Source organism: Argentina anserina, chromosome 7 (genome assembly GCF_933775445.1).
Source record: "Argentina anserina chromosome 7, drPotAnse1.1, whole genome shotgun sequence".
Classification (NCBI taxonomy): domain Eukaryota; kingdom Viridiplantae; phylum Streptophyta; class Magnoliopsida; order Rosales; family Rosaceae; genus Argentina; species Argentina anserina.
The window spans coordinates 21,264,907-21,277,420 of NC_065878.1; the positions used below are offsets into that span (position 1 = coordinate 21,264,907).

General features: G+C 37.9%; 2 protein-coding genes across 3 annotated transcripts; both read right to left on the reverse strand.

Annotated features, from left to right (window-relative positions):
* Positions 1-857: 857 nt before the first annotated feature.
* LOC126803050 (putative lipase ROG1) lies at positions 858-4,283 on the reverse strand. The gene is made up of 10 exons (XM_050530799.1): positions 3,925-4,283; positions 3,496-3,563; positions 3,065-3,135; positions 2,708-2,950; positions 2,019-2,182; positions 1,864-1,919; positions 1,709-1,761; positions 1,500-1,620; positions 1,285-1,382; positions 858-1,202 (listed from the first exon to the last, which is right to left on the reverse strand). Exons 1-10 carry the CDS (start codon positions 4,062-4,064, stop codon positions 1,131-1,133), a joined length of 1,086 nt encoding a protein of 361 aa, XP_050386756.1. The 5' UTR covers positions 4,065-4,283; the 3' UTR covers positions 858-1,130.
* Positions 4,284-6,542: 2,259 nt separating this feature from the next.
* Positions 6,543-11,176, reverse strand: LOC126803049 (uncharacterized). 2 transcript variants are annotated; one of them, XM_050530798.1, is made up of 6 exons: positions 10,921-11,176; positions 8,745-9,233; positions 8,433-8,654; positions 8,272-8,344; positions 8,033-8,140; positions 6,543-7,195 (listed from the first exon to the last, which is right to left on the reverse strand). In XM_050530798.1, exons 1-6 carry the CDS (start codon positions 11,035-11,037, stop codon positions 6,825-6,827), a joined length of 1,380 nt encoding a protein of 459 aa, XP_050386755.1. In that variant the 5' UTR covers positions 11,038-11,176; the 3' UTR covers positions 6,543-6,824. The 2 variants fall into 2 exon arrangements, with proteins under 2 accessions (XP_050386755.1, XP_050386754.1); XM_050530797.1 differs by having other exon boundaries at positions 8,033-8,143.
* Positions 11,177-12,514: the final 1,338 nt, after the last annotated feature.

Sequence of the window (12,514 nt, forward strand, 5' to 3'; positions counted from 1 at the left end):
TGAGAGAAATGAGTTGAAATCCAATTAATAAGTTGAAAAGTTGTTGGGTCGGGTAGTTCCATTATATTTGGAAAATGAAGGTCGCAGCAAAACGAACAGACCCAAAAAATCATGAAAAAAAACCCTGAAAAATATGTGTTGAACAATTTGTATGACCATTCAATTAATTAAAGTGTTGGCTACGAGGTTGATCTGAATATTCCAAAGTAAAATTGTTTCCACCTCAAGACCTACCCATAACCCACTAATGTTTCAAGGCTACAACTATTTTCTTCTATACCAATTTCACTCCAAGACGAGGAGATAATCTAGATAGAGTCTCGTGATTCTTCTCAGTGTCATCAGATAGCACTCTTGCCAAAACAAGTATCTCATCAACGTTGTAAATGGAATCAGGGCCAGAGAGCAAGATGGCGCCATGAAGTTTTTCTTTGAGGTCATCGCACAAACAATAGCTAAGCTTAGAGTAGAGAATCAAAGCTTTTGAAGAGGAGGAAGAATGAGAAAGAGCAAAAAGAGTGAAGACCTAGTTGGCATGTGTATTGTTGTAAGCAAAGCAGAGGAATTCGATCTGGCCAGAGCCATTGTTGCTGCTGCAATCATGATAAAAACCAAGAAAAAAACATTCGGCAAAAAAGCCCAGAAAACAAAGGGAAATTGTTTAGTTAACCGTAATAATAATTATAATAATTACAAGTCAGTTATTACTGGGCACGGATTAACGGAGGTGGTGAGTGTCCGTTGGCAAGCTGGTTAGAGGGTGTTAGATGAGTAGGTAAGAAATGCCAAATGTCGAAATTTGAGTGGGGTACAAGGCGGGGAATAGAGAAACGGGGATAGAGGATCAGCTGCCGTTTAAGGAACTAGAGGTTCACTGTACCATTATTAGGAAAAACGTATATAGATATAACTTGTAAACATACAATTTGTTATCTTAATGATTTTATGTTCAAAATACATTACAAACATGGACGAATAAATTGAATTCCTATCGACTGCCTATGCTTCCTTGAACACATTTTTTTGTGAAGGGTTCCCCGGTACAGCAATCATGGATTTCTTGGCAGTATAAGCTTAGAATGTAGCATCGAACCACCGAGCCCACACATTTTCTCAGTTGCTGTTATACTCTAAAGGAGGAAATGATCAATCATATGACGTATAACATCTTCGCCTTCTTTATGTGCAGCTTGATCTTTTACCTGCAGAATGTTAACGATGGATCAGTACAGACTGGTGAGCGTGTGAAGATGTGTATGCCTGTAAAGAGAGCAAGTCACATACCTGAATGACACTATGAGCAGCAAATCTCTGTTTGCTGCAGTGGAAACTAACATCTACTTTTTCCCAGGACACACGAGAAAGGCCTGTTACTAGTTCCCCTGTACAATGTGTCCAATTAGCAATACCGTTAAGTTCAGCGATACTGGTATCCAGAGATTGGAGGAAACATGAGGCATATGATAAGCAAAAGAAAATCATAGAACTTAATAGCATACCTTCAAGCTGGTCAGAGTCACTGCCATCCACTGAAGTAGGTTCACACTGTTCAGCATCATAGGCCTTGCAGTGTTCTTCATACACAATATGTGGATATTTTTCATCAACAGTATCTTCCCACTAGTAAGTAGACGACAATGTTCATCATATGGCAACCAGTAGCTCCAGAATTAAATTGGAAAATAAAAAACTGATGCAGAAGCAATACCTTCGGCAGTTCACTATCACGTCTAATGCTTGATGTTCTCCAGCCAACAATATCTTTAGAATAGTCGTTATCGAAAACAAAATGTTAATAAAAAACAACGAAACAAGCAAGTATGCATCAGTGAAATCCCTCTTGCTTACGGAGGAAAAGGATACGGTCATAGCCCACGTTCGAATATGCCACCCTACGGCTGAACCTACGCAGTGCCGACCTGTCATTCCACAAGTAAATAATAAGATACATCCTTGGTAACTGTAGAATCTCATGATCTCATTTGCAACATAAATATGGTGTATGCTACGTAACATACATGAAATAACATCCATTATAATCTTCAATCATTCGTTTAAGAAGTGGAGGCTTTCCATCATCATCGTCATTTAGAAACAGATGGCGACCCGTTCTCCTAAATATCAAATGAATAACTGCATTGGCAAGTTTTTCAAAGGCAGGTACTCCAAAAAGAAATGGTACCTACAAAAATGAGAACTAACTTGTAAGTAATTAAGTAAAGTGAACTACACATACTTAGAGTACCGACTGTTTTACAATTGAACACCATAAAATAAAAACAGCCCAACATTTTTCACCGCTGCCCATAACTAACAGAACCAGACAAACTAGAAAGTTCGTTTTCCAATTGCCCGCTAGACTATACTAAAAACCACCTAATCATTAGAAGCCAATAACTTGATCAGATGTACCTCATCTGATTTAGTTTTAATTTTTGATCTTGCACATATTAATCAAAGAAACAGCCGGAAATAGTATCGTGTTGTCGCAAGTCGCAACTCCCTTGTCAACTATACAAGTTGATTTCTATCCTTCCCTTTTTCTATTCAGATAAGAGCATAATCAAGATTTTTCGTTTTAAGTATAATTAGGGTGTTAATATGGATCTTTTTCAAAAAAAAAAACACAAAAGGGGTGTTAATATGGATAAACTTCAGGAAATTAATGAACAATTTGTACGAAAAGGTGAAGAGGCAATTACAGCACCTGCTTGTTACCCCTAGAACCAAGATGAGGTGTAGCAACAGTAATGAAATTCATAGGCTCCAAGCCACATATAGTACTCCTTGAATCCTCTTCACAGCCATTAGGATGTGAATGTTCTGTGTTTTCTCCCTTCGCGGGTCTATACAGCTTTCCAATTGCATATCTTGCCACTAACCCTCCCACAGAATGTGCAACGAATGAGATCTTACGTAAATTTGGCTTTCTTTGAACCAGTTCGACAACCTAGAATTAACATATATGATCAATAACCATACACCAACAGCAAATCAATCATTTTTAGATTATACAGTATCTATAAGTCATTGAATGTTTGCGTGCTATAATGAAAATTATAACCTCTCCTGCCAAGCGCTCTCCCATTACATCCACACCATCGAGGGTCAGCGTAGAGACATTCCGTTCACTACCTGAAGACCAAATTCAAGCTACTTAGTTGGTTCTACAATAATATCAAACAAACAACAAGTATCAACTTTGTCCTTATTTCACTTTTAGCAATTACTTAGGAGTTAATGCAACTGAAAATATAAGAAACATGCAACTGAAAATTACAAAAGTCTAGATGGGCCCACATTTTAAACCAATCTTTCCTTCTATGTAGAGTAACAGTAAGTGGCAGGTGAAGTTTCAACATTTAAGGATCAGTGATTTGTATCATAACAACAACACTAATAGAAAGAAACACACACACCAACAATCAGGACTTGGAAATAATGGCAGATACATCAACAACTGAATGCGCATTAAGCGAGATTATTGGTACTTACAATGAACAAGAACTTTGTCGGGAAGCATTTTAACAAACTGCTCTGCTCCAAACTTCCAATCCGAAGAACTGCATTAGCCAATACCCAACAACATCAATATTTCGCAAAATGTATAACTTCCAACTCTATTAAGTACACGAGCTTCAAATGCCTAATACAAAAAATGAACTCACATGCTTCCTCAAAACAGATAAACTTCCTGAAAACCAGGACATAACTTTGTTCTTATGCTCATAATAATCAACACATATTAGTAAAGCATCTAAAACAACAATCATAAAAAAAATAATTAAAAATAAAGTAAAATTATGCTTAATCAACCAAAATCAAAAGCTAATTCACAGCGAAATGAAGATAAAAATTGGTACAGATTCAAATTACGGAATTGAATATAAAGTTAGGTGGAATTGGAAAGCGGTTAAGGCTGACCTTCCCATAATACCGTGGACCATGACGACGAGATGGTCGGCGGCGGAAGAATCAGACTCCTTAGCACTCCACAAGTCGCGGCTGCCATTAGCCGACTCCGACGAGCACACTCCGTTCTCCTTGACGACGCCGTGTTCCATTGGTTTTTTGGTGCGGTTGCTATAGCGGTTGTTCGGCCACGCGCATTTGAAACGAAACGAGAATTGTAGGGAGTAGGATAAGAGAACCGGAACGGTCGACAGCGACGGCGACGAAGGAGGAGGAGGTGAGGCGAAAGAGAGAAGGGAGTGGGGGATATAATGGAAGAAGGAGAAAGGCCGGTGAGTAGGGAGAGAGAGTTTTTTTTTTTTTTTGGTAATGAAGGGAGAGAGGAGTTGGGTTGTCGTTTCGAGACTGATGTGATGATGATGAAGAAGCCTGAGAATGAAGGAAGCTAAAAAATAATTCTGAAAATTATTTATGTTGTGGGGGATTTGATTACGAATATTGACATTTTGTTGGGCCGATTTTGTTTGGTAAAAGAATAACAATTTAGAAATGGAGTCGACTTATTTCTACACATGCGAAGAGAATGAAATTATGTGTTCTCATACGGTTTAATTCATGTAAAACTTTTATCTCTTTGGTCAGAAATTTATACGTGTCGGACATGTGAATAAAATTATGTGTCACGATTCATGAACGTACACTTTTTTAGATGCAAATGAGATTATGTAATTCTAACTATTTTAATGATGTATTTGGTTTTAAAAAAAGTACGAGACATATACTTAGTAGGAAAGTGATGATTTTCCAGCCATCGGTGACTAAAAGTTTTATGATCACCATGCTTGAGCTAGGAAATGGAATTTAGGGCGTTTCAATTTTTTAAATTAAATTTAAGATTGGGTGAGTACATAATCTAAGATCATTGTTGAGCTTTTGAAATCACTGACTATGAAATGTAATAGAAGCTAAAAATTTATGAAACCTACTATTCTGTTACTTTTGAGATGAACTAGAGAAAGAGTGCTCTTGACCAAAAAAAAAAAGAAAGAAAAAAAAGAGAGAAGAGTATGCAAAAATGATATCTGCTGCTTTGATAATGCAAAAACAGGCGGTTACGTTTATGCCATTTGTTTTGTTGGTTAGACTTCATAAAGTGGGAAAGAAGAAATTAGTGGATATGAGACGTGAATCCATGACAAGGATGAGATCACAAGTGTCAAGCGTTAAGATGTGGATACGTGTTGCCTTTTGCGGCAAGAGTTGGTAGCGTCAACGCGGGTGATGCAATTTTTGGCGTTGGGGGGGGTTTGGAAGTCTGGCCGACCAGCCCTGTAAGCAAAGCCATATGCTACCTTTCATAATGTCCAATTTCTTGTTGGGTTTCCAATACGACACCTCTTACCAAGTACATTATTGGTATTTTTCCGACGACATGCACGGTGAGTTCGAGTCACTCGTCTACATGGTGCTTTGTAAATTGTAGTGTTACATTTGGATAAATCAGAGACTAATGGGGATCCTTTGACGGACATCAGAGACTAGTGACAACCAAAACGATCTGGACCTGGCTTGTTTGAAAAAACTATCGTCCTTGAATGAAAAAAGATATATCCCGAAGGCCGAAGGGTACATATATGAAGGCATTATTAATGACCTCCGAGTAGTGCTGGACTCGGTGCTAACGGTTCGGTTTATGAGTACTAACCGAAAATTGACACCGAACACTATTTTCAAACTGAAATCGAAAAATATATATATAAACCGCGATTTCGGTTAATCTATAATTCGGTTCGGTTTCGGTTTTATTTCGGTTACAAAACCTAATATCCTTATTAATCATTCGTAGTTGACTAATGAAAATAAAAAAAATAAAAGTGAATGAGTAAGTTACAAGTTCAATACTTCAATTAAGTTACATTTACCAAATGAATAATTCAAAACTCAAATATTAACTAAATAAAAACATTGTATTTCGTTGAAACACAAGTTAACCAAAATACACATCAAATCTCATGAGCTTCATCATTAGACGTCTAGACTTGTCTTAAAATGAGGGCTAGTTGACAAGACCCCCAAACATTATATTAGATCTATGCATGCATGATTGTATACATACAAAAATCAAAATAACATATTTTTGCATGTATATATTTATTACTAAATATATTATTTGCATAAGCACCCGATTATATATGTTCACCAAATACAAGCTATAACCTTAGCTCCCAATTCTCGGTTCGGTTTTGATTTCCATCGGTTTTCTAAAAGCATATAACCAATAACCGACACCAACTGCTCGGTTCAGTTCAGTTTCCGGCACCGACGCAATAATTCCATCTGGTTCCGGTTTCTCAGTTTCAGTGCGATTCAGTTATGACCGGTTTTGATTTTTTCGGTGTCATAAGGTCCAGCCCTACCTCCAAGTAGGACGACGACATATTTGACATGTAGGAAGGATGCCCCGTAGCGTCTTATAATGACCTCTATCTATATGGATCCATCGTCATTATTAATGTTCCACCAAATACTTTGGCTTAAGTGAATAGACTCATATCAATTGGTTTATTATTGGAGGACCTACAGCACATTATATGAAGACATGAACTGTCTATAGAAAATAAGAGTAACGGGAAAGTTTTAGCATTGGGGAGAAGTCCATGCTATTGCACTAATGCACTAATAATGTAAAATAACTTCGTTCTTCTCCACTACAACTATCCACTAATCATCAATGGAGTGTACAAAAGAAAAGGCAATAGGGTAGAGAACTAGAGATGACACTACAGCAAGTGAAACACTCAAGCGAGACGAACAACATTACATAGATAGAGCTTGTTACAATGCATAATTACACAAGTTACTTCACATGGTTGCAGAAACTGATGGTTAAATCTATTGAGAAGTTGCCAACCTCAATCGTCGGAGCTATATTCACTTGATTCTTCAGGAAGCACAGCAACAGCAGCGCAGCAAAATGACTCTTTGTCCTTCAGAAGAAGACAACTTCCATCTGAATTCCATTTCAGGTCAACTATGCTGAACTGTGGTAGTGGGATACTCACACAGTAAGCACCTCCAGGAGTCCACATGTACAAATGAGAACTTCCAGTGCAAACAACAAGACGTGTGCATGTGGGATCCCAAACTGCTGCTCGAATAGGATCTTTCTGCACCAGGATAGCTGCGAGTTCAAGATGGTGGATGTCCCATATCCAGAGAATACATGGCATGCTGTCGTTGCGAGTACAGATATATTGGCTATCCTTGCTCCATGCCAGTAGACCTACATCAAAACCTCATTGTTAGTTTCAGGCATATGCTCGTAACAATCTATGTGGACAGTTTTGTAGCACCTAATGGATAAGATGATGATTAAAACAAAACCCAAAATCAGTACACTGAAAGTGAATTTGAACTTTGCCTTTTAGCATATAGCATATTAGAACTGAGACTCAACAAGTAACTAAAAACATTCATCATAAGGAAAAATAAACACTTCCTACTTAATGGGCTGATAGTATTACTTTCTGTATCCAGATCACCTACCTCAACCAATCCACTCATATGCATTTGATAATTCAATGGTGCGTAGAGCTTCAAATAGAACGTATTTACTCAAAGTATATGTTTAGTTGGCTCAGTAGCTCACATCAGAAAAATGAGATATAAAAATGGTAATGTCAGTATTCCTGACAAACCTTTTACTGATATTGAGCTCTAGAAGAATACATAAGTATGTGATCACACCTTGAAGTTCATCAACCAGCTACATTTATCTAAAGTTTGAAGAGGCTTAGCCATTTGATGGCCTCGTCATGGACCCAGACTGTTATTTGATGATTTGGCTCATGTGTCTATTTAAGCTCAGTTTCTAAGTGCACACTTTATGTGCTAATGAAAACATGCTAGAACATAGACAGCTTCAATTGAATTTATATTAAAAAGATTCTGTTTTATTTAGAGCCATTCAGTCGCAGTGTCACACAAATAGTTGCACGGCATTCTTAGATCTATCTCCATATACAAAATATACATTTCAGGGCTATATCCATAACATCATTGATAAATTTGGTGTATGTGTTATTTGAATCAATAATGGACAATGGAGAGAAAGGCTTACCAATTCCTTGTTTTGGGTTAGGTTTATCACCAGGGGGCTTCTGAAAAGGCAAAGTGATGGGAACTTCTGTAACCTCGTACCTAACTCTGATGCCTCCTTCCGAAGCAGCTTCTAGAAAAGAAAAGAGTAAATTAATATGGGAGACAAAGAAAGTCAAGTTATCCAATGATAAAACCTTAAAAATTTCAAAAATAATGGCAATCTTTTCTGAGAAATGCACCAGGTATCATCAGGCTTACCATTATTTCCACGGTCAAAATCATCAGTTAAGCATAACTCTGACATATCGAGTAGCAGTGGCTCATCTACTTCCTGGCAAACAAGGAATTAAGGTGAGAAACCATCTACTAATCTGAAAGAATGTGATGTCTGGTGATGTAAAGCATTAACAAACAATTACCTTGAAGACAGCAGCACAACAGGGAGCACGAACAGTAGACATATGCATAAATTCTGCAAAAGTCTTCCATGTCAGGTGATTCAAAACCCGCAACATCTGATCATAACTACCCACTGCTAGGAATTGGCCACAGGGAGACCATGAAACAGTTTTTACCCCCAATCCACTTTCATATGCCTGATACTTAAATAGGCACCTTCCATCTGGAGAGTATATTAGAACCTGTATCAAGCAACACCAGATCATGTGTTTTAGACTAAAACCTCAGATGGCAAAATAACTAAACAGTTATATTCCTCAACAAGTTGTTACCTTATATTCTAGAGAAGAATCCCATATCACTATTGCACTATCATCAGGTGACCATTCAGTGTCAGCCAAGTCCACTGTGTCCACAGCAAATACACCCATTATTTCCCATGTTTGACAAGAAAGAAGATTGATATAATCCTTGCAATCGCGCCTTGTGCAAATTGCAGCAAATTTCCCATCTTTGGTAAAAGAAACCCCCTTTGACAGATGCTTAGGCCCTTGCACATGTACACATGCTGTGTTTAGGAGAGACCAAACTGTTAAGCGCAGTTGGAAGTCTGATGTAGTAAGTATGTGACGGCTATCTGGGCTCCACCTAGCATAAGCAATTCCGGCAGGACCTTCATCTATCTTGCATGTCCATTCAGGTTGGGCCAGCGACCATGCCTGTATCATTGGTCGTTTATATAGACCACAAAGAATGTACTCAGAATCAAGAGCCCATTCGATGTAGCTTATCCTGTCCAAGCATGAGAACAACTGTACAACCTGCATATGATATTAAGTTAGCTCCTGAATATACAAGATTGAGTTTACCATTTTACTTACTGAGTCAAAACAATAGTGACAACATAGTAGACAACTGTAAACCATGCCACAACTTATATATACAAACGGTTAATATAACTGTTTTCAGCATTTTATATCACTACCTATGTTACAATCTTAGAGTGTATATTTCTACATCCACAAAGCCAGAACGGCTCATACACCCCCTCACTTTTGTTTACAGATAAGAGTATACACATCAGGACGGAGCATTTTCATCTGACTCGAATATCTTTTCATGCCAGCAAGGCATGAACGTATTGTTCAACGGAGAGCACAACTGAATGAGCAAACATAACCAACCACATTGAAAACCACAGGTCTTATTTAACACATTACGTGTAAAGAACATTAAGATGACAACTATCCTGCATAATTTGCTTGTTAGTGCCTCACATAGAGCACGTCTTATCAACTAATCTAGCTTCCAGTTGCTCTATGAGCAATTGTGTCTCCTTATTACACAAGCTTATGAATATATAGCTGCTAAAATCGACAACTCCAGGTAATTAAAGCCATCTAAGAGTTATAATGCAGAATCAATCCATGTCTGCTTTCATCATTTCTAATCACATTTCCATACAACACTTTTTCTGAAATGAAATCTACTAGTCAGATTTATATTTTCTTTACCTAAACTTCAATAGTTAATACAGACGCTGAGATCTACAGAAAGTGTGAATTTAACCGTTTTCATCATTGCTATATAACTACTTATATATACAATTGTGGAGTGTATATTTCAACATTCACAAGACCAGTGTTTTAACTGCTAATGCACCCCCTCAACATGTATTTTGAATTACAGTATAAGAATAAACACATCAGAACGAAGCATTACGGTCTGGCTTAAATATCTTTCATGTCAGTAATGCATGAATCCATTGTTCAACAGAACATCTTAATGAGCAAAGATAAACAGCCAAATTGAAAATCACACTTCTGTATACATACATAGGCTGTAAAGAACATCAGAACGATGATATCCTCCATATGCATACCAGTTAGTGCCCTAAGTAGAGCACGTCACATTAACTAACCTAGTTTTGCGTTGCTCTACGGACCTCATACACACGCCTATGAATGCACAGCTGCCAAATTCAACAACTCCACAGCTCATAAAAGTCCATTTCGGTGACTAAAGCCATGTAAGAGTCAAAATGCGGAATCGTTCCAGGCCTGGTTTCATCTTTACTAGTTCCATTGCCATACAACACTTCCTGAAAAGGAGTCCCATCCATCTATTGACTTTCACCTAAACAAATCATCCTAAATTCAGCAAATTCTCCACCGAACTTATATTGAATACCAGCTAATCCGATTTAAATTCTCCCTAACAACATGACATCTAATTAACATGAATTAAGCTTCACTTCTTCAGCAAACCAGACCGAAAAAAGCAGATACAAGCTATGAAAACCCATTTTCTTTACCCAATCTAAACATAGACGCGGAGATCTACAGAGACTTAGCTCAATTCACAACAACATTTCATCTCCAAAGTAAAACACAGCTAAATAGAGTGAGCATTTCACCAGTTTTTCCATTTCAAGCTTGATTTCTTTGAATTTCTACGCAACCAGAACGCAGCGTTTAGTGAAAAGAGAGAATCAAGTGAGAGAAGAACCTTGAAGGAGAGAGTGTCGCGAATCACGAGGCGGTAATCGACGGCGACGGCAATGTAGCGAGCGTTGGGGGAGAAGCAGCAAGGACCGGTCTGCTTGTAAGCCTCGGTGAACTCCATTAACGGTCAGATCAAAGTTAGAGAAACGATGCCGTTTTCAGAATCATTTGATTCGCCGCCGGAGCTATCGTTATCGGAACCGTCGCCGGTGCCGTGGAGTGTTTTGGGATCTATGAAGACGAGGAAGAGTGGATTTCACGAGTGAGGAGAGTTTGAACAGGTGGGGATGATTTTGAATTGAGAAAACAACCCGACCCGGCCCGAGTTGGCTATTTGCCGCTTTACTTTCAGATTTAGGTTTAAACCCGCTTGGCTAATTAGCTACATTTTATTGTAAATCTTCACTACATTGCGTGTACATATAAGGCATAGTTTGAACTATTCAAATCGATTTCGATGCAGATGCACGGTGGTTAAAACATATTGACGGCTAAGATTGTGTTCGTGTAGTTGCACGCCGTGCATACAAGAAATTTTTGTAAATTAGAGTATTGACTGCACAACATGTAAATATACGCTACAATGTAAATGATTAAATTTGATAACTTTTATATTAATGCACGGTGGTTAAATATACTCTCAATAAGTGTGTGACGTTTTTGGTTACTCTCAAGTGTGTAACTTTTATATTTATGCGCCTGCAATTTCAGATATGGACCTTTTGTTTTGCCTAAGCTTCTGCTACTGCAATGTCTTACTAAGTTGCTATTAGCTGCAGTGAACTCATCATATTAATAATGAGCTTCAAAAATAGCATACCTTATACATCAACATCACCGGTCATGAGGGATTTGAGGCCCAGTGCGAAGAAAAAAAAAGGGCCCTTACTTAAAAAAATAACAAATTTGTTTTTTTCGGGGTTTGGAAGTCAGAGGATCAAGATTTTAGGAGGGAAGAAGATTGAAGAATGAATAGAATTAGATTTTATTGGAAGTTGGAACAGAGATTGTGAATTAAAGGCTGTAGAAAAAAAAAGAGAAGAAGACTAATTAGCAAAGGTCAGTTGGAGAACACGATTGTATAGTGTGTGATTTTTACTTCATTAATTATATTAAATTTAATATCAATAAACAAACAAACAGAAAAAAAAAATTTGGAATTTTAGGCCCTAGGCCCAGTGCGGTAGCACTGGCTGCCCTACCTCAAGGCCGGTCCTATACATTAGTTGCAACATTCCTTTATCAGGAGTATATTTATTACCCCTATGTTAGATCATATCAGTATCAGAGACTATGTCCCTTGGCTATTTTGTACATTCACAGCTTTGTTCATAAAAGCATTGACGACGCCTCTCACATATTTATCTCGTGTGGTTCTAGGCTTCCAGTTAGGGGTGGGCACGAAACGGGATGGGACGGGACGGGGCTCATCCCACGTCCTGTTCCATTTTTTTAAATCGGGACGGGACGAGGGTTTTTAAGAATACATTCCACTCGGGATTAATCCCGGTTGGAACGGGACGAGACGGAACAAATCCCACCTTCCTATGAAGTTAAATAAAAACCTATATTTTTACTTTTTCATTAACAAAGTAACA